The sequence below is a fragment of the Pseudorca crassidens genome, chromosome 19 (genome assembly GCF_039906515.1).
Source record: "Pseudorca crassidens isolate mPseCra1 chromosome 19, mPseCra1.hap1, whole genome shotgun sequence".
Classification (NCBI taxonomy): domain Eukaryota; kingdom Metazoa; phylum Chordata; class Mammalia; order Artiodactyla; family Delphinidae; genus Pseudorca; species Pseudorca crassidens.
In genome coordinates, this window is record NC_090314.1 from 5,522,182 (window position 1) to 5,547,969 (window position 25,788).

Genomic DNA, 25,788 nt, shown 5'->3' on the forward strand with positions numbered 1-25,788 from the left:
GGCTGGAAGTACATTTACAGGCACGTGCAAGTGAATTCATACCGGCCGGAAGATAGAGCGTCGAGTGAAAACTAATGGCTTTAAGTTTTAAAGAACAAATAAAAGTTTAGCAAGAAAAACTAGTATTTTGCATGAAATAGACTCTCAGAATTCAAATTTAGATCAGAAACCTGCCTTAAGGAAATGTGATGGGAAAGAAGTGTGATTAACTTATCAACACAGTAAATCATCAAGTTCATAGTTAAAACACAACATAGCTGGTGTCCTTACTTCGTTGCTCTTAACTGCCCTCTACTTAACCCACTTGCCAGGTTGACTGACACGCTCCCGTCCTCTGGAAATGCTCTGCTGATGGCCTTGGCAAAAGACTTCGTGGTTAAGTTTGCTGCTTTCCTAGTAAGCGTTAACACTTGTGTTCTCTCCAGTTTAGTTTGCTCAGCAAGACTTGTTTGCTCCCAGAGTCCTTTGGGAGGTAATTATGTCTCCCATTACATAGATATTATGTAACTGATGAAACTGAGGGCAGAGTTGCCTTTATGCAGACTCAATGGTTGGAAGGGCTCAGCCCACTTGCTAAGCACGCCCAGTAGCAGTGAGCCTGCCCACTGCCCAGATCTGGTTTCTAAATTGCTACCTATTAAAAAGAGCCAGGGATTCCTGGAGAAATGGCTCATGTCATACCTGGGGCATTTAAAGTGCAAGGTGAACCTGAGATGGCTTTGTCAAAAGGCCATTAAGTGCCCAGGGCTTCCCTGGTGGCACAGTGGTTAAGAGTCCGCCTGCCAATGCAGGGGACATGGGTTCAAGCCCCGGTCCGGGAAGATCCCACAGGCCGCGGAGCAACTAAGCCCGTGCGCCACAACTACTGAGCCTGTGCTCTAGAGCCCGCGAGCCTAGAGCCTGTGCTCTGCAACTGGAGAGGCCACCACAATAAGCCCGTGCATCGCAACCAAGAGTAGCCCCTTTGTCGCAACTAGAGAAAGCCTGCGCACAGCAACGAAGACCCAATGCAGCCAAAAATAAATACATTTACAAAAAAAAAAAAAAAAGGCCATTAAATGCCCAGAGATTGGAGGGGTAATGTCAAAGGACAAAAGGGCTACTTGAAGGGTTCCAACTGGCCAAATCTGGGATAATTAGAGCATCAGAAACAATTATCATAATTGTTTGTGACACACTGAATCACTCGTCATCACTGCCAGTGACTCCTGCCTCTCAAAACTGGTAATTTAAGGAAAGACTTGAGCATGACCCTACGTGCATTCCCAGCCGATGAAGGAAAGCTCTTCCTTAAAGAATGCCAGTCAGTAAATGTAAATCCGCACGCCACATGGCGCAATCAAAACAAATAAAGAAAATCGCCATTTTGCAAATCTTGACGAAATGATTGATTCCGGCAAGGATCATCATCATTGGATCCCAAAACCACCAGATACAAGGCTGTTGGTAAACGGGCTATCCGTGCACTGCTGGTGTCAGTGCACAGGCTATCTATTAACTGCAACAGTAAAAACATACCTTACATTGGGAAGATGTGGTGATCAAATTCTGCATCACAGATAGTGAGTCAACCAGATATTAATGAGACTTTTGTTGTGATGCAATATGAAATATATCTGTGAGGTGTTAATGTCAAAAATTTGTAACCTGAATATACCAAGCCTTTGGCCCTAATTGCAAATTTACAGAAACTACAGGAACAAGAAAAACAAACCACATGTAAACAATCAGGTACCTCCTGAAACTCAGACATTCTACAACTGATCTGCTCTATTTAAAGAAAAAAAAAAAGTCCTGGAAAAAAATCAAAGGTGGGAAGCTGTTCCAGGTAGATGGAACAGACAATCATGTGTAAGGCTTGCAATGAGACTGGATCAATAGGGAAAATGGAAACATGGGCTGAGCACTAGATATTAGTACTGTTCATTTTTTGAGGTACATAATGTTACTGTGGTTGCTTTTATGAGATGCATGCTTAGTGTTTAGAGGTGAAATGTCTGTAAGTTACTTTCCAATTGTTCAGTAAAAAATATGGCAAAATGTTAATTTTTAAATCTAGGTGGATATACAATTTGTTTTATTATTTAACTTTTCTGTATATTTGCACATTTTCATAATAAAAAGTTGGAAATAAGACTGCCTGTTAAAAAAAACTTCAGGGCTTCCCTGGTGGCGCAGTGGTTGAGGGTCCGCCTGCCAAGGCAGGGGACACGGTCTTGTGCCCCGGTCCGGGAGGATCCCACATGCCGCGGAGCGGCTGGGCCCGTGAGCCATGGCCGCTGGGCTTGTGCATCCGGAGCCTGTGCTCCGCAGCGGGAGAGGCCGCAACAGTGAGAGGCCCACCTACCGCAAAAAAAAAAAAAAAAAAAAAAAAAACCAAACCAAAAAAACAACAAAACTTCAAAGCGTGGATCAGACAACTGTAAAAGTGGGAAAAACACAAAGATCTCGGATTCTCCACTATTATTATTATTGTTATTTTATAAGAGCATCAGTTGCCTCAGTGTTTCAGTGGAAGACCTTATAAATGCATTATTTACATAAAACACACAAAGGTAGGAAATACAAATCAATGCAAAGAAAGGCGCTATGGACTGTAACATTCCACACATTCATTCCAGGAGAAAACAACGTTGTGTAAGTTATGAAGTGCTATTATAAAAATTGCATCTTAAATACAATGGTTATTTTTTAACATGATAACTATGGCATAAGCATAATTTGAGTATTATGCAACCTGGAGAAAATCTGCACTTTGTGAAGGATGATTCCGTGACATCAAGGTTAACTATTAGGAGGACAAGGGGAAAGCAACTTCTTGAAGAAAACACTCAACAAGAAAGACTTGAAGATGCTGGTACCCCAGGTCCTTAGCCACTGCCCCCCCCACCCCCCCCGCCCCTGGCCAACCAGGTTTTTCCAACGTCCAAATGAAGCTGCATGGTCAACACATGCTTAAATTGGTATTTATGACACCAGAATTTATATCAGGTTTTCCTCACCTAGCTCAGGAAAACTTCCTCTGCAAAGATGTCCCATGATTTTTCAGGAATATCCCCATTGTTAAGATTTGGGGATTCTCATTCTTCATTTTTAAGTAGTTCCTGTCACTAACAAATGACCAATATTTGTTAAATATTTCTTTGCATGTATGCACCGAAAAGTATTTTAAATTTTGCCAATTTCACTCCGTATCAGTTACTTCTACCTTATTACTCAAGTCTAACTTGACTACTTATTTATTCATTAATTCAACCAACATAACTTGACCACCTACCATATGCAAGGCACTGAAGAAAGAAACAAGAACAAGAGGAAAGGTCAGCTCTCAGGACATGGTCTTAAATTCTGAGTGCAATGCTGTGGATAGTAAATAGTATTTTCACCCGTTTCTATTTGTGTTTCTACCAGTTTTCCTTTTATGCTGTTTGGGACCCCACAAACTCAGTTATTGTTGAATGATTACTGTATCAATGATAGTTTCTGCGTCAATTCTTTTTCCAATGAAACTTTTTTTCCCTGTTATTTTAAGAGTAATCCCTATTTTACTTACACATACAAGGAGTACCAATTTCAATTATCCTTTTGAAATCAGTCATTTCAGTTTCAGTTTCTTCTTATAAACAGGCTGAATTTTGCTTTTTAATTCAAGTAGTCATTCATTTTCTTAGGTAAACCAAGTCCAGCAACACTTCAGTTGTTATAACAGTTGCCTCTGTATTCTTTCCTCACCCTTACGTCTTCAATTTTTTCCCCCAACCCACTTTCTGCACTGAACTCAAACCTATTTTCCACTACTTGTTTTTTTCCTCATACTATTTAAATAGCTGCTTTCATTACTTCCTTAAGATAATGGGGCTGCATCTGGCAACCCATTTTAGCAGGTTTCTTAGGTTCATTCCAGGACGTACTGGTTAACACCATGTCCTTGACTTTATCTTTTATTACTTTAGAAAGCTTTCTATTGCTTAAACCAGCTGTGGTTTTCGGCATTTAAGCCCTGGAAGAATCCAGTTAGGAAGTTTGGGCCCTGAGCACAGCAGGCACTCAAGAAACGTGTTTCAAAGGAAGAAACAGACTTTCTACAGTTAAGTCACAGGGGAACTTTAAGGTATGAATTTTGGAATCAGGTGGGAAAAAAAAAAAAGTATTCTTGGGCTTCCCTGGTGGCGCAGTGGTTGAGAGTCCACCTGCCGATTCAGGGGACACGGGTTTGTGCCCCGGTCCGGGAAGATCCCACATGCCGCGGAGCGGCTGGGCCCGTGAGCCATGGCCACTGAGCCTGCACGTCCAGAGCCTGTGCTCCGCAACAGGAGAGGCCACAGCAGTGAGAGGCCCGTGTACCACACACACACAAAAAAGTATTCTTATTTTTTTCCTTCTGGATGACAGTTGTCAAAAGCTAGTGAAACTAAGTCTAATATGTCTTACATATTAAGCTTGGGGGTTTAATCTTTGCCTGTAAATTTGTACACGTCTAAGGATTATAGACACATTAGCTTCTCCTAACAGATCATCTTTCATTAAGCTTCTCTTTCTTTAATGTTTCAGTATTTAAAGCATAATTAAACTGTGGTCACATAGAAATTGTTAAGATACTTTCAACTTTTTTTTTTTTTTTTTGCAAACCTACTGGCTCCACATGGCAGTTATGGTATAAGAGGAAAAGGGAAATAAAAAGGGGGAAGGGACCTTTACATATTTAAGGCTTCAAAGCTGAGAAGAACTAAAGGCCTGAAAGCAGCTTTTTTTCTGTTACCCCAGGATTACTCTCTGGTGTGAAAGCTCTACTGGATGGAAGCTTTCCCAAGTTACATTCGTAAGGCCTCCTTAAGAAGTACTTGAAACATGGTAAGAGTTGATGAGTTACAGGATTTTGAGTACTCTTACTTTCCTAGGGTTTATTTCTGGAATGAATTAAACTGGTATCAAATAAAGGTTAAGAAGTGAATGTTTTCTTCTTAAATTTCACAGTACATTTAAATAGGTTATATCCACATTACTAATTCTGATACTTCTGCTGAGTGATAATCTAACCCATATTGCACTTCTCTTGAATAATGTTTCTAACACAGAATACAAAATAGAATTTTAAATGGTTAAGTGTTAAAACCTAAATGAAGTCTCCCATATGCATTAATTACGATGTTTGGCACCTGTATGAACACGCTGATGCTGAATGAGGTTTGTACTCTGGGTGAAGGTTTTACCACATATACGGCATGCATAGGGCTTCTCTCCTGTGTGAATTCTCTGGTGCTGAATAAGGCATGTTCTCTGGCTAAAATCTTTGTCACATTCGTTACACTTATAGGGTCTTTCTCCAGTATGAGTTCTCTGATGCTGATTAAGTGATGATGAATAAATAAACGCTTTCCCACATTCATTGCATTTATAGGGTTTCTCTCCAGTATGGATCCTTTGATGCTGAGTAAGATTTGCACCCTGTCTATATGCTTTCCCACATATATTGCATTTAAAGGGTTTTTCTCCATTGTGAATCCTCTGGTGCTGAGTAAGGTGTACACTCTGGCTGAAGGCTTTGCCACACACACTGCACTTATAGGGTTTCTCTCCGGTATGTGTTCTGTGATGTTGGGTAAGGTTTGCACTCTGGCTGAAGGCTTTCCCACATATATTGCATATATAGGATTTCTCTCCAGTGTGAGTGGTCTGATGCTGAATAAGAGTGGAGGAGTGAGCAAAGGCTTTTCCACATTCGTTGCATTTATAACACTTCTCTCCAGAATGAATCCTCTGATGTCGGATAAGGTAAGTGCTCTGACTGAACACTTTCCAACACTCATTGCATTTATATGGTTTCTTTCCTGTGTGTATCTTTTGATGCTGAAGGAGGTGTGTGCTCTGGCTGAACGTTTTCCCACACTCGTTGCATATGTAAGGTTTTTCTCCAGTATGAACTCTCTGGTGATTAATCAGTGATGAACTGTGGCTGAAGGTTTTGCCACACTCCAAGCACTTGTAGGGTTTCTCTCCCGTGTGTGTCCTCTGGTGGATGGTGAGGTGTGCACGCTGGCTGAAGTCTTTCCCACAGTCATCGCACTTGTAGGGTTTCTCTCCCGTGTGGATCCGCTGGTGGATGGTGAGGTGTGCGCGTTGGCTGAAGGCTTTCCCGCACTGGTGGCATTCGTAGGGCTTCTCTCCAGTGTGCATCCTCTGATGTGCAATGAGGGATGAGACGTGTCTAAACTCTTTCCCACATTCTTCACATTCATAAGACTTCTCTTTGGCATGGCTACTTTGGTGTTTGATGAGGGATGGGTACTTTCTGAACTTCTTCCCACACACATTACACTTATAAGGCTTCTCTCCGGGGTATATCTTCCTGTGTACAATACCATAAGAGACGTGACTGAAGGTGGCCTTGCTTTCGTCGTACACAGAAGTTTTATCATCTGGTTGGGTATCAAACTGTATCATTAGGTTTGAATGCTTTTCAAAATTACTTCTATATATATCATATTTATAGTCTTCTGCACGATCTTCTTCTGAAAGGACTGACTTCAAACTGAAATCTCTCTCATTGGTGGGAATTCTCCTGAAGGCCTCCGTTGCTTGCCCCTCCAATCTGTCATCATAGTCATAGGGTTCTTCCAGCTTGATGGTCTTGGTTCCATCCTTTGTGAGTTTAGAAACATTTTCCACCGGAGTACACTCTTGGGCTTCTGTTTCCCATTCTGAAATTTAAAAAGTACATAAAAAGTCTTCCTCTATTTGGAGAAAGGAAACTGCCGAAGCAGAAACAAAATAATGAACATAAATAAAATGCCTAAAAAGACTACGGCTCTGACAACCTCATAACATGGTCCTTAATGCTTGGGAAAGGAGAATAAAAGGGCAGAAAACAGGAGTAAATTGTTGAAGAAGGAGAGGCTCCTCCCTATTCAACACGAGTGTGGAGTTAATAGAATAGGTTAGGTCAGGCGACAGAGCTAAGAAGTAAAAATAGACGATAAACTGTGGGACAACCTGGGATGAATTTTATTACACAAACATTTATAATCATATAAGCTGTAATTTACATAATGGGTCATAAAGCAGGCTGACTGTCACCACTCCTCCTTCCAATCTACCCTGCACACTGTACGTAATATTCTGGAGGCAGTTTCACGGTGTGTGTTCCGTGTTTTAATACGTCTAGTAACTCTTACAGCCTGAAGCCATGGTTCTCAGGGGTACAATCCCCAGACCAGTGGCGTGAGCATCACTGTCACCTGAAATATGTCAAGTGACTGGGCCCCTCCCAGACATATTGAGTCAGAAAATGGGGGTGGGGCTGAGCCCTCCAGGAGGTTTGAATCACACTGAAGTTTCAGGATCAGCGGCTTAAAGGACAAAAGTTAAAGAAAGAAAAGTTAAAATACCTCCACTCAGTACTGAGACCCCAAATAATCTAGCCTTTTCTACTGTACTCCCTCCTCTATCACAACTCATATTCAGCTTAAAGTTCAAAGTTATCCACATAACTTACAACTATGTCCTTATGATCTTCTAAAGGTGCCACTAATTCCAGACTCCAGGCTTCTCTTATGACACCTTCTCCACCTACTGAAAAAGATGCTTATGGCCCAGCTCATGTTTCTCTCCTCCTTCTTAGAATCCTAAAGTACAGATTAGGTTGCATCATATGAAACTGCCTTTTTTGTAGGTCAATCTGGCTGAATATCAGCAGTTTCATATGGTCCAACCTAATAAAATATTGGGCCCATGGCAGAACTTGGCTTTATATTATTATTTCACAGTTTTGTGTGTTTCTTGTATTTCCAACTCAGATGCAAACTCTGGAAATGGCTTATGCTTCTTTTACATTTCCTTCAGAAAAGCACACATTTTTAAACCAGTCAGTTTACTGGTAATTCAGAAATTAAGATCATTAAGCAGGGCTTAAATATGTGTATATAACTAACTGGAAAGGACCGATTAGAAGTGTTAAATATCAAACAGTGGTGTAATATTTCTAGCAGAAGAGATCAGTGTTGACCAGGTAATGAAGCAACACTTTTAGCGCAGATCTGGTTTGGGCTGAACCTGAAAGAATGGCTGGGTCCTGTATGATGTAAAGACCATAAAGTTCTGAGACAGGAACGGCCATCGAAAGCCAACACTACTGCTCGATTTGTGAATAATCGAAGTTTCCATTCCCTCAGGTATGACTGATGAGATGCCCTAACCAAAGGTTCAACTTATACGTCTCTGACCTGATAAGAAAGTGAAATCCTCAAAGCCAAAAATCAAGTGAGAGCAGGAAGACCAGACGTCAGCAAAAGTTGAAGCTGGCTTCCTGAGACACTCCTCCATCCTGCTGACGACCTTCAGCTTCCCCTTGAGGGTGCAAGGGGCTCGGGGGCCAGAAGACAAAGCCTGCAGCCAACCTGGGGCAGCTGGCAGGAGTCTGCACACTCTGTGCTACACCCTGTATAAGGACAGGCTAGAAAAACAAACAAAACCCAAACACCTCAGCGCTACAGAAGGAAAAGAGGACCTTGCCTTTCTCAGTTTTGTGCTCTTTGGTGGGAGCAAAATCTCCCCCCAAAATACATAATCATAAACTGCCCCTCTTGTGGGTTTACAGCCTTAATTCAACCTGAATCACCAAAAACCTCAAGTGGTCCCAGATGGGCAGCACCTCCCAGAAGATGGTCCTGACTCCAGCAAAGGCCTAGCTCCATCTTGCCATGGGTTTGCTCAGTGTTGAGAGTGTGCTGAACTCTCTGCCTAAAGAATTCACTGTATATTTTGGGTCATTCTGCCAACTAAAGCAAATAGGCCATAAATTATGAGAAGAACTAGCTTTTCAAGTAGTAGGACCCTCAAAATACCAGATGACCAGATAAAGTTAACTTTTTAAAAAAGTTAAGCAATTCACTCTAGAGTATTATATTGTCATTATTGTTTAATTTGCTGTTAATGCTAGATTCCGGCATCAATACTGGTAGACATACTAGAAGGCAGCGGCTGAAATTAAAAAAAAAACAAAAAAAAAGGGAATAGGAAAGCAAAATGCAAAAGAGTACAGTGTACTTCTTTTGTATACAAAAGGAGAGATAAGACTATATTTATGATTTATCTCTTCAAAGAGAAAGACAGGAAGGATAAACGAGAGATAAGTGAGCCCTGTAACCTACAGGAAGTGGACGGGAACAGGGCAGAAGGGATGGGAGTGTACACCTTTCTATAGTTTTGACTTTTGAACTGCGTTAATGTTTTTACATACTCAAAAATGTAAAATTAAAGAAACAAGAAAATACTAAACTTGAATACAAATGTAATCAAACAAGTTTAACTGTGTATCAAACTGTTAAGATAACCAGAAAGGAAGAATTCAAGTTAACTCTGAACCCAGTATCCTCTATATCTTTAGTGGAATATATTCTAAGGACATGAAGGAATTTTGAACGTTACCTGAGCAGTCTGTTATCTGACAGATAATGATATACTTCTGAAACCATTTTTGTGTGATTATATGACAGAGCAAATGAGCAGATATACTGATATTGGGAACCAGATGACTCATTCTGTGGGAAAGGAGGTAGAAAACAGATATGGGGAGGTACAAGATAGACTGCCCTTGTGGTGCTAGATTTGAATTCAAGTCACCAGTATGAACTCAGGATTCAAAAAACCTACAAACAGGGCTTCCCTGGTGGCGCAGTGGTTGGAAGTCCGCCTGCCGATGCAGGGGACACGGGTTCGTGCCCTGGTCCGGGAAGGTCCCACATGCCACAGAGCGGCTGGGCCCGTGAGCCATGGCTGCTGAGCCTGTGCATCCGGAGCCTGTGCTCCGCAATGGGAGAGGCCACAACAGTGAGAGGCCCGCGTACCACAGGAAAAAAACAGAAAAACAAAAACAAAAAACCCCAACACACACACACACACACACACACACACACACACACACACACACACACCACAGCTCTATCTACTGAACAGATCTAGAAGCAATGGTACCCAGAGTAGTGAGCGCACTCACTGCCCAGATCCTGGCCTCTCATCACTAATCCCCACTAAGACGAACCACTGTTCCTTAGAGAAATTCCAGGTCTAAGGTAGGCATGAAGTGAGCCCACAGACCATTCTCTGCCAGAAAGCAAGGAAATGCTCAAAGACTAATGGGGACGTCTCAGAAGGACTTGATCTGAAAGGCTCCCATCGCTGAAATTTGGGACAACTGAGCAACAAAAACAAATACCCCCCCCCCACTGGAATTAACGGACTAACAATACATTGAATTTTTAAAAATTCCACTAGTCCATAGTGACATCTACACATAAAAATGGGGTGAGAGGGATAGGTATTCCTTACAGATTAATCATTTAGAAGAGATGGTGGAATTAGAAAATCACCATTTTGCAACCAGCAATGTAATAAAGCAAGGATCCACAGAGGATGCTAAGAACCTTCACTGGAAGGTCATCAGGGAATAGAACAGTCACGTGACCTCTAGGTGTCGAGCCACAGGTGACAACACAGATGCAGGAACCAGGTGAATGCGGCAAACAGGTGGGGACTTCTGTCTGCATAGGTCTGGCTTTATATATTTTTACAATTTTTGATCTTGCAAACATGTTATCTTTTGCAATAATTAGAACATAAAAAAGAAAGGAATGAGGAGAGTGGAGGCAGGGGGCTACAGAGTTTTGTCAATAAACAGAATAAAAGAAACTCAAAAAGAAGTTGAGAAGGTTTGAAATTTAAGATTTTAGGGGACATTCATACATGCTTAAAAATAGAGGGAGGGAACACACGGAAAGCCCCAGACAAAACTCTAACGGAGGGAACCCAGGGGTCATGGAGAAGCACAAAATAAGAGGGGGGTTGGGGGTGGGTTGGCAGCGTGTAAAAATGACACCTGGAAAATCTCTTCCGAAGACGGCCTCTGTAAGGAAGCAACGCCAAGCAGCCCAGTGTTCTCAACAGGCTGGGATGTCTTTGTGCCAAGTGACTTGGCCACATGCGAAAACACATCTCACCATACTTAGGATAGTACAGGCTCTTGAGCACAAAGAATCTCATCGGCTGGTGGTTCTCTCACCTGGACTAGGGCCTTCTAAAATTTCTTTTATCACCATCCATGGTTCTTCCAATATGGGAATCACGGTTGGTCTGTACACTGTAAGTCCTGTTCGGGAGGAACAGAGTGAGTTTTACCCTGGAGATAAACAGTTGTTCAAGTTTTCCTACCTGACTTCTTACCCATGAGGACAGATCTCTACAGGAAAAGAATGGTTCACGGACATGACCTCATGAATGAGGTCACTGTCCTTTTCGGAGCTGGGACAAAAATTTCCTGCACGCTGGAGGATGCACGCCTAGAGATCACGGGGAAGGAGGCACTGGGCAGGACGCGGCGTCGGGTGGTGGCCCTGGGAGGCTGTGCGTTGTACCTCCTGATGACCTTTCACTTAGAAACCTTTCATTTGGGAAAAGGGAGCAGAACTTCGCCATTTCTGTGCCTGAACGGACAAGCACGCTCACCTCTAGGCCTGACCATTTTTAACAGCTGAGGGGAGAAAGACTCGGGTGTGTATGCAGGGAGGAGGGCCGGGCACGGACGACGCTCACCTAGAGACACCATGTTCCAGTAGTTCTGCAGCGTCACCGTCTTGTACAGTTCCTTCTGCACAGGACGCATGAGCTCCCAGTCCTCCCGGGTGATGTCCACGGCCACATCTGTGAATGTCATGGATTCCTGAAACATCAAACGTGACTTAACTTGGTTCAGGAACTAGTAGGAAGGGGACAGCGACAGCACAGGTGTGTGTGTGGTGGGGGAAACCAGAGTCTTGAGCGCTGGTAGGACCCTAAAAATTACCTAGTCAATACCTTTACCCAATGTATGGATAAGCAGACCTGAATGGCCTGAGGGGAAGTCTGAAAACAAAGTAGAATACATCAGTTTCAGTGCATGCGTTGGTGGCTCCATCTTAAAGAATAAAAGGATTTAAACATTGATGACACAGAGAGAATGGTTTGACTTTCAAGCATTGCCTTACAAATAAATTAAATGTGTTACAGTTTGACATTTTAAGGTATTTTCTGTGCTCTATGATGGAATGCAGAGCCCTTCCTTCTTCCCTCCTATCTATCTTTCTATCTATCATCTATCTCTCTATCTCTCTACTTTTGGCTGTGCTGGGTCTTAGTTGTGGCATGCAGATCTTTTGTTGCAGTGCGTGGGCTCTTCGTTGTGGCGTGCGGGCTTCTCTCTAGTTGTGGCACACAGACTCAGTAGTTGCGACATGTGGACTCTCTGGTTGTGGTGTTTGGGCTCCAGAGCGCGTGGGCTCTGTATTTGCGGTATGTGGGCTTAGCTGCCCCACAGCATGTGGGATCTTAGTTCCCCAACCAGGGATGGAAACCGTGTCCCCTGCATTGGAAGGCAGATTCTTATCCACTGGACCACCAGGGAAGTCTCCCTTCTTCCTTTCTAAAATAAAACTGGTACCAATAACCACACTGAACTACTGTACCTGTAGATACATTTCACAGTCAGGTAAAGTTAGCATCCCTCTGCTCTTCCTTCCTTTGTTTAAAAAAAAAAATTCTTGCTTACTCCCACATGTTTTTCAAATAAACTCTGTAAGTTTCTTTAAAAAATTGTACTGGGATTTTTCAAATCACATGTAAGTGTATAATTTAGGGAGAGCTGGCAGTCTTACAGTATTCAAGGCTTCTTTCATGTCTACAGAATAACACAGGACTGCAAACCTTATACTACGCTTAGTCGTAGTTATTTTAAATGTGGGGGTAATACTGTGAATGGAACCTTTTATTTCATTTTAGCATCTATCTGATTTTTATGTATATTTAAGAAAGTGATTAATTTTTGTATGCCATTTTCTGTCGTGGTCACTTTACTCAAATTCTCTATTATTGTTTCTAACAGTTTTTCCCTTGATTTTCTTAGGTTTTTTTGTAAACATTCATATTATCTACAAATAATAATTTACTCTGGTTACCAATTTCAGACCATGTATATTTTACAGTGTATTTTACAGTAAACCTTTCTCTTAAGATGGCCTGAGCTGCTCTTCCTTAAAATAACACAGACTTGTAATAAACAGTAACATCAAACAATACATGGCCTTTAATTACTTGTTAACAAAGAAAAATAATAACTATTGTCTAATCTTCCTGTGATCTTCTTGATCACGTACTGTAATCCAGGCTAACAGGTCTCATAATATTTAATTGTCACAATCTAAGAGGAATATTCATTAGAGCTTAGTAACTCAGGCTATGAGTGGTTAAGTGTCTTGCCCCAAATCACAGGTTCAGTGGCAGAACCAGGAAGCAAATCTAGATCCATGTGGCTGTGGAGGTGAATCCCTTAACCTCTATGCACTACCACTGCTTTAAAGTAAAAAAGTGAGGAAAGGGATATCACGGGAAGCAATGGATCCCATTTCCTATACAAGTCATTCACCTACCTTAACAGGCCACAGTGACTTAAGGAGAAAACCTGAGGCTTAGGTCCTTCATAGGACTTCTGGGGTCACAGAAGGTAGAGGGCCAGGTTAGAAAATGTCCTCACACACTAGGAAGGCATTTTAAAATCAGAGAAGAAACTGACACTCACTTTGGTCACGAAGTCATTGAGCCACCCTGCCTGGAAAGCTTGTCTTCCTTTGGGGTCTTCCTCTGGGGTCTCCTGGGAAAGGGTGGAGCTCTGAGGAACAGCTAGCAAAGAGAAAGAGACCGTGGTGGAGATCAGCCCTGTTTGAATAGCCTAGGAAACTCTTCACCAATAGAAGCCTACATTTTCTTAAAGCGAGGAATCAGAAGGAAACCAAAAACAAAGCCCCTGCTTCACAGAACCAGAGAGAAGGGGCAATGACTTATCCTGAAACTTGTCCTGTTTTTGAGCAGGCTTCAAAAACGAAGTCTGCTCTGGGATGCTTCAGAATATGTACCAAATTCAGAGTTTTCTACTAAACCCTTGCGCGATAGAAATTTTGTGAGCTGTCTTTTTACTTAGTAAAGAAATATTCTCTGGACACTTCTCTACATATTTGGAAGTATGTTACCATAAAACCCAATTCACAAAGCAAATGATTTATTGGCAGAATGGTTCAAACCTCTGCAGGGAAACTTCCTGAGGGCGCACATAGGGGTAATTTGGTTGTGTCTGGCCACTGTTTATGATACGTCCTCTGGGTTTACAGAACGTGTGTTGGGTTCCGAGCAGTTGGAAGAGGAATGCCAGGTGGGACGGGGCTCAGTGAAGTCTGTTCTCACTTACTCCCTGACCTCCGTTTTTCTAATCACCTCAAAGGGCTGCTCTCTGACGTGATGGCTGTCTTCTTGGACCACCCAGGACTCCTCCTCTCTCTGCCCTTACAAGTCTTACCTTCTTCCTCTAGAATCTGAGTCAAATCCTCCACCAGAGTCACCACTTCCTCGCTGCTCTTCGGGTACTGGGACTTCACCCAAGTCCTAACCTCCCCAGGCAGGATGCTCAGGAATTGCTCCAGGACCAGCAGCTCCAGGATTTGTTCCTTTGAGTGAATCTCGGGTCTCAGCCACTTAAGGCAGAGCTCTCGGAGCTGATTCAATGCCTTTCGAGGACCAGCCAGGTCTGGGTATGGAAAATTCCTAAAATTCTGCCGACAGGTCTCAGTGTCACGCAGGAGTCTTGAGGCGAGCGTTTCCTTCTCAGCACTGCGGGGTCCACTCTGAGCCTTGTCCGGCTTCCACATTAGAAGGACTTGGGCACGTGACGAACTGGTCGTCCTCTTGCTCGGGGAGAACATGGCTACACACAGGAGAGTCAACCCAGCAACAGCCTTTATTTCTCCAGGAGTGAGCCGAATGCTTGAAGTCGCATGCTAGAACCACAAAGGCATTTACCAAGGGCTGCTGCGGCCAGGGGCAGGACAGAGGCAAGGTAGAGTTAGCAGTCTTCCTTACAAACTCTGAGCCCAGAACTTGTAGGGGTGGCTAAGAGACCCTGAAACACAAGAACAGACACAAGGTCAAGTATTCCTGGTGGGCTCTGCCATATGCACAAACAGTAATAGGCAGGCGACCCACAGTGTACAAATAAACACTGAGAGTCTACCGTACTCTACCTCCCTGATATCCTTAAGACTTGTAAAATAGATGCAACGTGCCCTGGGCACGGGTTGGGGCTGCCATAAAAGGCTGGTGATAGAAGCAAAGCAAAAAGACAGATCAAACTTCTAACTTGTTGAAACAAACATTTTTTACAGAAAAACAAAAGCTTCAGTATTATAGTCACTGATGGTACAGAAGCTGTAATGACTGAAGTGCCTCTAAAAAACAGCAAATCTGTTATTTAGAAAAAACTGGGAGGAGAACTTCTCCTTAAAGAGCTCAAGGTTCCCAAGGGAACGGTCAGGGAAAAAGGGCGAGCCGTTTACCCGCTCTGCGTATCAATGCCAGACTGTTCCAGCCCTGCACTACCAGAGGGCTGGGCACGGGAAAGAAGCAGACTGGTGTAACCTGAAGCCCGTTTAGAGCTTCTACAGGACACAATTCCTAAGGAATACATTTGAAACCAGGATTCCCGCAGAAAACCTCACTGCAGACCTGACCTGGAGCAGAACCGACACCACTTGTCCACGGGCTCCAGCTCTGAGCCCCCTCAACCCGTCGTGTCCCCCAAAGCCGGCTGCGCACCAGGCCTACAGGGCAGAGGCACTCCTCGCTTCCCCACCCCCGCGAGGTCCCCCTAACTCCGCAGTCTGAGGCTCGCGGGCCGCTGCGCGGGGACTGCCCTGCAGCCCCTGCCCCGCAGCCCCGACCCCGCAGGCCGCCCGCATCCTGACCTGTGGCCGGATCGGGGACGCGCAGCCGAGCGGCCCGAGAAGCCCCGGGCAACAATGGCGGCGGGCGCGGCGCCTGCGTGGCGGGCTCGGTCCCGCGCTGCGGAGGGGCCTCGGCCCCGCCGCGTCCGTCCCGTAGAGAACGGCGCCTCGGCTGGAGCCGCCCGTGCAGCCGGTCCTGGGAAGCCCGGCCCGGAACCCACCGCGCCCCGACTCCACTCTGACCTCGCCTCGGCGCCACTGCGCATGTGCGCAGGAAGGACGCCGCGCACCCTCGGAGCCAATCGGAAGCCGCGCCTGGCCCTCCCTGCCAGACCTGCGGACCCTGGACCCGTCTCCATGGCAACCTCCTCCGCCCATTGCCGGGACTTGCTTGTTAGCCGCAGAGGTTCTGAGGGAACTTTAAAGTTTGCCTGAGCAGAGTCAGGTCTGGTAGACGACTGGGAGGGAGGTCGGGGAGCTACAGCATCTGGGGGAAGGGAATGCGGATTGGGCGGGGGGCGGTTGGAGCCCCGCGCTAATCAACCAGAGAAAACCTGGTGGCAGTGTTCACGGAGGAAGGATGGACAGGGAAGATGTGGGTCTTAAGGCAGAAAGAGCCGAAGTGCTGGTTTGGGGTTTACTGCTCATAACCATTCACTCGTAAAGTCTCCGAGTCCCTCCGCAGGAATCTGATTCTGAGACTCTCAGATCGGAAAAAAGAACAACATCCAGCGTCACGTTGTTTATGAAAGACTCACAGCATAAAATGCTTGAAAATAAAAGGATAGAAAAACATTCAGGGGGTCCCATTATCTAATGCTGTGTTGGCAAACCAACGTTAGATAATGTTGGCAAAACTCTTTAATGGAGTTAAAGAACAAGCATTTTATTATGCTCCTGGATTCTGTGGGTCAGGAATCTGGAAGGGGAACAGTGGGTGTGGCTTTTCTCTGCTCCACTGTGTCTGCAACCTCAGTTGAGATGATTTGATGGCCGGGAGGGTCCACTTCCAAGATGTCTTCTTTACTCATATGCCTCCTCTTCTGGCTGAGATGGCTCAAAGATGAGCTCAGCCTGGATATGACCAGAGTGCCTATATGTGGCCTTTTCGGCATGAAGGACTCAGCCGGCAGCTGAGATGGCAGCTCTGGGCTTCAAGAGCAGGTGTTCTAGTGAACAAGAGACAAGCTCCAAAGCTGACTATGATATAACCTCGGAAGTCACAAAGCATCACTTCCATTGTACTCTTGGTCAAAGCAGTCACAAGTCTGTGCAGAATCAAGTGGAGTCTGATGTAGACCCCATCTCATGATGGGTGGAGTGTCAGAGAGTCTTAATATTAACCACACCGGACAAATTTGAACAACAAGAAAGTTGGGTAGTTTGATGATCTTTGATGTGTCAACTTGGCAAGGCTAAGTCTCCCACTGTTTAATCAAACCCTAACCTAGGTGGTGTTGTAAAGGTATTTTGTAGGTGTGGCTAAAGCCCATAAACTCAGATGAATTAAGTAAAGGAGATTATCTGAAATAAGTTGGGTGGGTCTGAATGAATAAGTTGAAAGGCCTTCAAAGCAGAATTGAGGCTTCCTAGATGAAGAAGAAACTCTGGACAAAGCTTCTAGCCTGCCCTTCCTGACAGACTGCCCTACCGATTTTGAACTTGCCTAGTCAGCCTCCACAATAGAGTAAGCCAATTCCTTGCAAAACAAAAAACAAAAAACAAAAACAAAACCCTCCTAGTATATATGACCTACTGGTTCTGCTTCTCTGGCTGAACCCTGACTGATGCAAGTCATAATCCTAATGTCTGACAAAATAGAATCTTAAAAAATCATTAGGAAAAGATAAGCATGACATCTACCTATAAAAGTTATAAAACTTGACAGAAGATATATCCATCATAAATATATATCTCTAAAAATAATGCCTCAAAAGATACCAAGCAATAACTGATATACCTGCAGAGAGAAATCAACAACTGAACCTGGAAACTTTAGTACACCCGATAGGGCACATTGTGATGGGCTGCCAGGGTCCCCCTTCAGGGCTGGGGCGCCCATTCCTCCAGCTGCCAGTGTGTGAATACCTCCCTGGGAATTGTCCTGGCTGAAGGGAGCTGCCCCTCTCAGGTCACACGTCCTCCCCAGGGGCACTCCACTTCCAGTGGTGCTCGCTGCAGGGGTTCAAAGACCTTGCCCCCTTGCCTCAACTTGCAGTCTCTCTAAAGGGCCATCCTAGTTTGAGTTCCCTGTAGAATCAAATGAGGCCTCTGTTGCAATTGTACAGCAGTTCAACTTTTTCCTCCGCCCACTCTTCCCTCCAGGTATCACTTTTTAATAGGTATTTTTCTAGAGAACGCTATCCAATAACACCTCTGCACGCGATTTCCATCTCAGAATCTGCTTCCATGGAATCTTACCCTATGACAAGTGGTACCAGCCGTGATCCTAGGAAAGCAGACTCTAAGATGGGATTTGGGTGAGAGATCACTCGTCAGCTTGCCGTCAGTGAGGACCCTATCACTTGTGATTGATGGACTACTGATAGCACATGTCAGGCTGTAGTGACACAATCATTAAAACTGTCCCTGGTGTTGAACCAGGATGGGATATTGATGGGAGGGAACCGCTGGTGGGTGCTGCATCTTAGATCTTTAGGAGTTTGGGGGAGGTCGCAATTTTCCAGACTGTGGAATTGAGTGGCTATTACTGGGAGCCATCGACAAGGACAGGTGGAGGGTGGTTAATCACCAAGTAAAGGGAAAGTGTGAAAATCAGAGGGCTTCTTGAAGCCTGATGGCAAAAATGTAGGAGTAGCATAACTGCAGATAAGTTGAATTCTCAATCCCAGAAAGTTTACTATGTCAAGGTCAGGACCTTGTTTGGAAAGGAGGAAACCCTGAGACTTGGGATGGGGACATTCAGGTTGATGTGGGCAAACACCTTTAAACACCAGTCCCTCTGGGCCTGCACATGTGACCCACGCCTCCCAGTCTTGTTTGAAGATGATGCAGACAAGGCCTCCACTTTGTGATAAAACCGGTGCAGTCTACTCTTTCCTCCCCTCCTGATAACTACACCAATTACTAGGGTCCAGTCACTACAAAAGTCGACCAGGGAAATGCTGGGTTTGATAAGGGAGGAAGATTCAGTTGCTGTGGGCCTGGCCAATCTGTGTCTGTAGGAACCAGGAGAGTATGGGTCTGGATCCCGAGGATGCTGGACCACGGAGTGTAGAACACATAACTGAGTGCTGGAGAGTTTATTGGAAAGGAGCACACTTCTGTGATAAGTGTTTACACGCTCTGCTGAGGATGCCAGGAGGTGGTGCTAACACACTGCAAGAAGGGCTTTTGGTGGCTTGGAGAAATAGATGGCTCTTTGCTGAGCAGAGATGCCAGAATTGCTAGGCTCAGAGAAGTGGGCAATCCAGAGCAGGCAGAGCATGTAGGGCTGGAAAATGTACAAGCTCTGCTTCTTTGGAAGGGCGGGAAGACCCTCCGTTGAGATACAGAATGTGCTGGTAGGAGGGTTCACCAGCATCACTGAGAAGCTCTGTGGGGCTGACGGTAGGGGTTCATTGCAGAACTCTGCTTACTGAACCTCAGAGACAAGTCGTCCTCAGTGAGCAGTAAGGCCAGAGTGGAAGGGGAGTGGGAGAGTGGAGGGAGTGCTTTACCTTCTGAGAGCGATGAGGACAACAAGGCGTCTCGACAGGGTGGTGCTCAGTGTATACAATCCAGTGGGATAAAGGCTTGGTTGATCCGGAGGTTGAGGTTAACCTTTACTTTTACTGACCAAGACAGAGGAAAACCGCAATATAATCTAATTAGAATGGAAAGTGGAGACATTGCTGAGGACTTTACATAAATGAAAAGTATTATAAGAGAGTGCAATGAACAATGTACGCCCACAAATTTAGGTAATTTAGATGAAACTGAAAATTCAATTCCCGTGATTCAGCAGGCGGCCGGCCTCTGTGCGCTGCCCGCCTCTGGCCACAAGAGGGCGGGCGAACCCCGCCCTTTCCGACCCTCCTGGAGCGCATGCGTGTTCCGGCCGCGGATGGGGCGTCTGGTCCACCAGGAGGAAAAAGCTTAGAATGCGCTTCCGGGCTTCCTATGCAGAAGCTTTCGTTTTTCTAGAATTACCCTGTGTATTTCGTTCTTTACTTTCTCATGGTACCAGGACCTATTTTACAATAATAGCGCTCATTGAGGTGTTTGAACGTCGTACTCATAACGTGAGGGAGTTTTGTGGGGTTTTTTGTTTGTTTTTTTTTTTTTGCAGTACGCGGGCCTCTCACTGTTGTGGCCTCTCCCATTGCAGAGCACAGGCTCCGGACGCGCAGGCTCAGCGGCCATGGCTCATGGGCACAGCCGCTCCGCGGCATGTGGGATCTTCTCGGACCGGGGCGCGAACCCGTGTCCCCTGCATCGGCAGGCGGACTCTCAACCACTGCGCCACCAGGGAAGCCCATGTGAGGGAGTATTCTATAAAATTCAGAGAAAAAAACGCAGACGGGGGTGAAGGAACGGACAGAATCTTGGTCCCTTCGAGCCCAATATGAGCTGGAAGTGGGAGGGGAAACAAGCGCTCCCCTGGACGTGCTTTTATACATTTTTTAATGTTTCGCTTTCCCTGTAACGTTAAACTACTTGAAAACATTGAAAAATTGGAAAGTAGGGGTGTTAAACATCCTGTCTAGTTTATACCAAAGGAAAACTTATATGTCTACTCTCCTGGCTTTACTGGAAGCAAGGTCATCAATAACATTTAAAAAATATGCTTCTTACCTTATCTCGTTTTCACTTGATATAATTGACATGTTTGGCAATTTCTCACGACCCAGTGACAATCTTAAATAATTGTTCATTAATTTCAGTTTTCCCTCTTGAAGGACCCCATCGTGACTGTTTATCCCCAAAGACTAATTAAGAAACTTTTCTTCATTATTCTGGGTAGACAGCCCACTTCGTAAAACATCTGTGTTAGACTTTTCAAATAAAGGAAAAAGAACCTTTCAAACAGTTTACTGAAAGCCGGGAGGCACACTTACTCAAGTCCCTTCATAAAGAGTAACCCTGAGTTGTGCGCTCGGTGGTCCCTGCAGATCTGTCTCTTGCTTCAACAGTGTTTGGATGGAACAGACACAGGGACGCCCCTTGTTCCAGCTTCCGACCACCCCCCAACATTTTTTCCAGTCGCAATCTTCAGAATCAGCCACTCAAGCTATCCTTGGCCACTGGGACCAACCAACACCATTTCTGAGCTTAACTCCTTATTACCGAATCAACCATGAGCTCCCAGATTTGTCAGAATTATTCCATCGAGATAGAAGCCACTGTCAACCACCTGGTCAACCTGCATCTGCGGGCCTCCTACACCTACCTCTCTCTGGGCTTCTATTTCGACCGCGATGAAGCGCCTCTGGAGGGCATAGGCCACTTTTTCTGCGAATTGGCCAAGGAGAAGTGCGAGGGCATAGAGCGTGTCTTGAAAATGCAAAACCAGTGCGGCTGCCTCGCCCTCTTCCAGGACGTGCAGAAGCCATCTCGAGAGGAGTGGGGTAACACCCAGGGGGCTATGGAAGCCACCATTCTCATGGAGAACCCAAACCAGGCCCTGTTGGATCTACATGCCCTGGGTCCCACCCGCGCAGATCTCCACCTCTGCGACTTCCTGGAGAGCCACTTCCTAGGTAAGCAGGTGAAACTCGTCAAGAAGGTGGGCGACCACCTGACTAACCTCCACAGGCTGGCTGGTCCCCAGGCTGGGCTAAGCCAGTATCTCTTCCAAAGGCTCAGACTCAAGCAGCACTAGGAGGCTCTGGAGCCCAGCGGCCTTTGAGGAGCTCCTCTCTCTGCAGCCACTGGGCAGCTTGTTCACCGCCCTGGAGCCCTCTCCCAAGTCTTGGACCAAAGGGAAACAGTAAAGCTTTTTGCAGCAAAAAAAAAAAAAAAAAAAAAAAAGAGTAACCCTGAGCCCAGCAGGTTGTGTGTGTGGCTGTTTTCACTGTTAGGACAGGGGGCACTCTCCGCAGCTCCCAGGGGACAGGCCCAAAGAGCCAGTCTGGTGTCTGGTCACCACTGTGAGACAATTTTCTCTGTAGTAAATCCTTGGGCTTGTTTCCAGCATAACAATGATGCTCATTGGACCAGAGAGCAATTTTTGTGGATTTTTCCCAGGAAAGAAAGTGGTGCTCTTCACAAAGTCTCCCAGCCTCTTGAAGGGTGGGGAGGTGTCTTTCTGGATTTAGTTTGTTAATCCAGCATTTCTCTTGTAGCCTTGTCATCTAAAAAATTATTTCCAGTTCTCCTGAATATAGACAGAATGACTTGAATAAAAATTACAAAACAGGGCTTCCCTGGTGGCGCAGTGATTGAGAGTCCGCCTGCCGATGCAGGGGACACGGGTTCGTGCCCCGGTCCAGGAAGATCCCACATGCTTGCGTACCACAAAAAAAAAATAAAATAAAATAAAAATTACAAAACAAAGCCCTTTACTAGATACTAAACAAGTTAGCCTTAAAATTTTCAAACACCCTGAAAAAAAATGTCAAAATCCCATACCTGTGTTTCAGGTGGACAGTCTCCCTGTTAGTCTCAACTATGTCTTTCTGCAACATGGTTCTGAGCTGTGGAAGAAAAATACATCATATCTGTCCTGGTTGACTCCGCATAAAATGAAAGACAAAATCTTATCCAGCTGCCATGATGTTTCTTCTCAAGTGTAGTGATCACAAGAAGACAACACATCAAAGGATATATGATCAGAGATTCCAAGGGCCATTGTCTGCATTTGGGAGTGAAGAATTCTGCAAAGCAGATTGAATGTTACCTGGTGTCAGAATGAGCGTTTCTCGTCTGTCTTCGCCTATGAGCTCCTACTGCTTTCATCAGCTAAATCACAATATTGAATACAATTCTAGATATTCTGCCCATGTTCCCGTTACCCTAACAACTAAACCCTAAGAGTAAGACTCTCGTAAACCAAGGAAAATGAAACAAAACAGTGAGGGAGTTACTACTGTATGTTAATTTTATTTAAATTTTATGATTATTCAGAGCTATTCTATTGCGGAGTAATGACGGCCAAGCATGTAACTAAAATTGCTGTTTAAAAATTTGCTAAATGATTTGTCAATTATACCTCAGTGAAGCTAGGGGGAAAAACACACAAAAAAATTAAATTTAAAAACGTTGTTAAATGTACCATCAATGTGTTCTATGTTAGGGTGTAAAAAAATCATATATTTCAAATAACCATCTGGAAATGGATGAAGATCAGGTGTTTTTCCACAAAGGACTTGCCCCCTTGTATACCCCTATGCGTCCTGAACATGGTCCCCATAGATGAGGTGAAGACTTCAGTTAGCTTTCAGCCCGTTTAATGCTAGTGTCAGCCTCCCTTACTTAGGACTCCTGAAGTGCCTCTTCCCATCCCGGCTGGTCTGCTGGATAAAGAAAGCTGCAGGCTGCATGGGTCTGGCTACACCATCAGCAGTCAGTAGATACTCTATCTTACCAAACATCCTGAGGCCTGTGAAGCACCGCTGTGCACACCAGGCGGAGCCTCCGACTGGAGAGCCACTAGCAGTAGTTGGAGCTGGGCAAGGCGCCCCCGCGAAACGCCAGGGCTGCCAGGACAGGATCCTTGCCCAGGTTCCTGAGGGCCAGGTGCAGGATCCCTGGGATGCCCTCTCAAACCCCTTTCCCTTGAACATGACCTGGTCTACCTCTCTTACCTGGTTCCACCATGATCCCTTACACTGCTTAAGGAGGTGGGAGGTCCTGGGCTGTGGAGCTGGTGAGTCCAGTGGAGCCTGGGTAGTGGCCACCAGAGCCCACCTGGCTGCTCATTCCGGGTTCCCATCAGCCCTTCTTTTCTGAACTGGCCGCTACCCCTTCTTCGTGCTCCCCAACATCACTGCTGTCAGATTTTGCAAAGCTTTCAGGGCAACCTTGCCATCTACTCCCTCAAGGATGCCCTTCATCAGGGATGCCTGCCTGCATCTCCCTGCCTGGGCTTGGGGACAAGGGGTGTGAATGTCCACGCAGATGGGAGTCACCCAGACTAGATGTGGAGGTGTCTTTCCTGCATGGAATGTGCCTGTGAGGAATTTAGGGATTTTCTTGAGGCCTGTGGAAAGGGTTGTGTCCCTAGAAAGTGGGAGGAGCTCCCGTGGGGCCAGCCCCCTATTCACAACTCACAGGAAAGGCCTGAGCCGGTGGTGAAAATGTCCAAGGTGCGTGCCTTCCTACCTGTTCTGGGGAATTGGACTGGGATTTCCTCCCGTTCTCACCTGCGAGTCTCTGCCAAGCCACCGGCCCTCTCCAGGCCTCCTTAGGGAAGACTGGACCTCCTGCGGAGATGCTGACGGTTCAAAGGCCTGGTGGTACTGGTCGGAAGCTCTGAGGCCGTGGATTATTGAGCCCGCGTGGCCGGGTCTGGAGGGCGGGCCGCGGGGACAAGGAGGCTGCTGCAGGCTGAGGCTCTGAGGCAGGAGACAGATGGGCTCCAGGCTAGACATTTACAGCTGGCCTCCTGTTCACACTTCCTGGGGTGAGAAGAAGATGGGCTCCATCAGGACATTCATTACCAGCCCCCTGTTTACATTTCCTGAAGCAAGAGACACACGGACTCCAGAACTACATATTTATGACCAGACTTCTGTCTATATTTCGAGATCTGCACCTCGATATAAAAACCAGTAAGAGAAATAGGGTAAATAACCAGACAATGGACATTTTTATGGCAGGGACGGAGTGGGACTGAACCCTGTTAAAAGATCAAGAGGTCATACATTTCCCATCCTTAGGGCAAGGGAAACATTGCACATGTGCAGAAAGGCTCCTTGGGGGTCAAAAAGGAAGGGGCACCACCCCATAATAGGTGATGCTAAGGCCATCCCATATGCCTCTGGGCTGTAATCCTTCTTGGAAAAAAGTTGCACACGCATGTTGGGGAGGGTCTTAGGGCAGGGCAGGTGTGGGAAAAAAAACCAGATAATTGGCCAGAGGTAAAGAGACCCGGAAGACCTGCCCTATATAAGTGACTTACCCGCCTCTTCACTGCGTTCCTCCTCATTGGGGGGACGCCCACACCCTTTCTCTCCGGTGTGCATCTCTGCCTTGCTTCTGTCTTAACTAAACAAATCATTTCTCTGTGAGCTCTCTCACTTGTTGTTGTGCTATGTCTCTAATAATAAACTTTGTACCTGTTTTTACAGTTTTGCCTCCGTGAGAAATGCGTTTTTCATGGGGGGCAAGAGCCAGGGGGTGTGCTGGCTGGGATTCCTAGTTTCCATACAGGCTCCCCAGGTTCAATTCCTGGGCCGGGAATTAAGATCTCCCTTCATGCCACCACTCACTGTTGCGTCTCCGAGATCATCTCCACTTCCTTCAAGGGCGGAGAGAACCGGGGTGCTTCAGCACCGAGGTCTGGACAGCGCCCTCTGTCCTGGCAGGAGGCGCCCTAAGAGAACGTGTCCACATCCCCTCGACCAGAGCTTGAGTCTGGAGGCAGGGGAAGGGAGCCGGCCCTGGCGTGCTGACCGCACAGGGACAGATGGGAGACAGTTGGAGGCGGTGGACAAGTTAGGACCCTGGGAGAGCCGACCCAGAGCAGTGTGGCTGGCGGGACCCCTGGGCAACCCCAATGCTGTGCAGATGAGAGGGTGGTCCCCACGCCCACCCCCATCCTTCCCTTCCATTGCTTAAGTGCAACAAATGTTAAAATGGGGGTTTCTGCTAAGAATCTAAGACAGCAGATATCAGATACCTGAAGTGAGCTGTGAGGCAGGCCACCAGGCAGAATTGGAAAAAAAAAAAAGAAGTAGTGGCTGAGAAACTGTTAGGGGATTGTTAAGACCCTCACCTATACTGAGAGTATCAAAGGGCTCCTAGAAAGGGTTGAAGAGGATTTCTAAACGTTTGGAAACAGCTTCACAGAGGAAAGATGGTGGGGAGGTTGCTTGTCTCATAGTTCAAACCT

General features: G+C 45.7%; 1 protein-coding gene and 1 pseudogene across 2 annotated transcripts; one reads left to right on the top strand and one right to left on the bottom strand.

Annotated features, from left to right (window-relative positions):
* Positions 1-2,448: 2,448 nt before the first annotated feature.
* Positions 2,449-16,049, bottom strand: ZNF287 (zinc finger protein 287). Of its 2 annotated transcripts, none has more exons than XM_067715329.1 (6): positions 16,035-16,049; positions 14,372-14,971; positions 13,601-13,701; positions 11,584-11,710; positions 11,054-11,140; positions 2,449-6,698 (listed from the first exon to the last, which is right to left on the bottom strand). In XM_067715329.1, the coding sequence occupies exons 2-6, from the start codon at positions 14,772-14,774 to the stop codon at positions 5,137-5,139; spliced, it is 2,280 nt and encodes a 759-aa protein (XP_067571430.1). In that variant the 5' UTR covers positions 14,775-14,971; positions 16,035-16,049; the 3' UTR covers positions 2,449-5,136. The 2 variants fall into 2 exon arrangements, with proteins under 2 accessions (XP_067571430.1, XP_067571429.1); XM_067715328.1 differs by lacking the exon at positions 16,035-16,049 and adding an exon at positions 15,813-16,021.
* Positions 16,050-20,716: 4,667 nt separating this feature from the next.
* LOC137212217 (ferritin light chain pseudogene) lies at positions 20,717-21,863 on the top strand (annotated as a pseudogene).
* Positions 21,864-25,788: the final 3,925 nt, after the last annotated feature.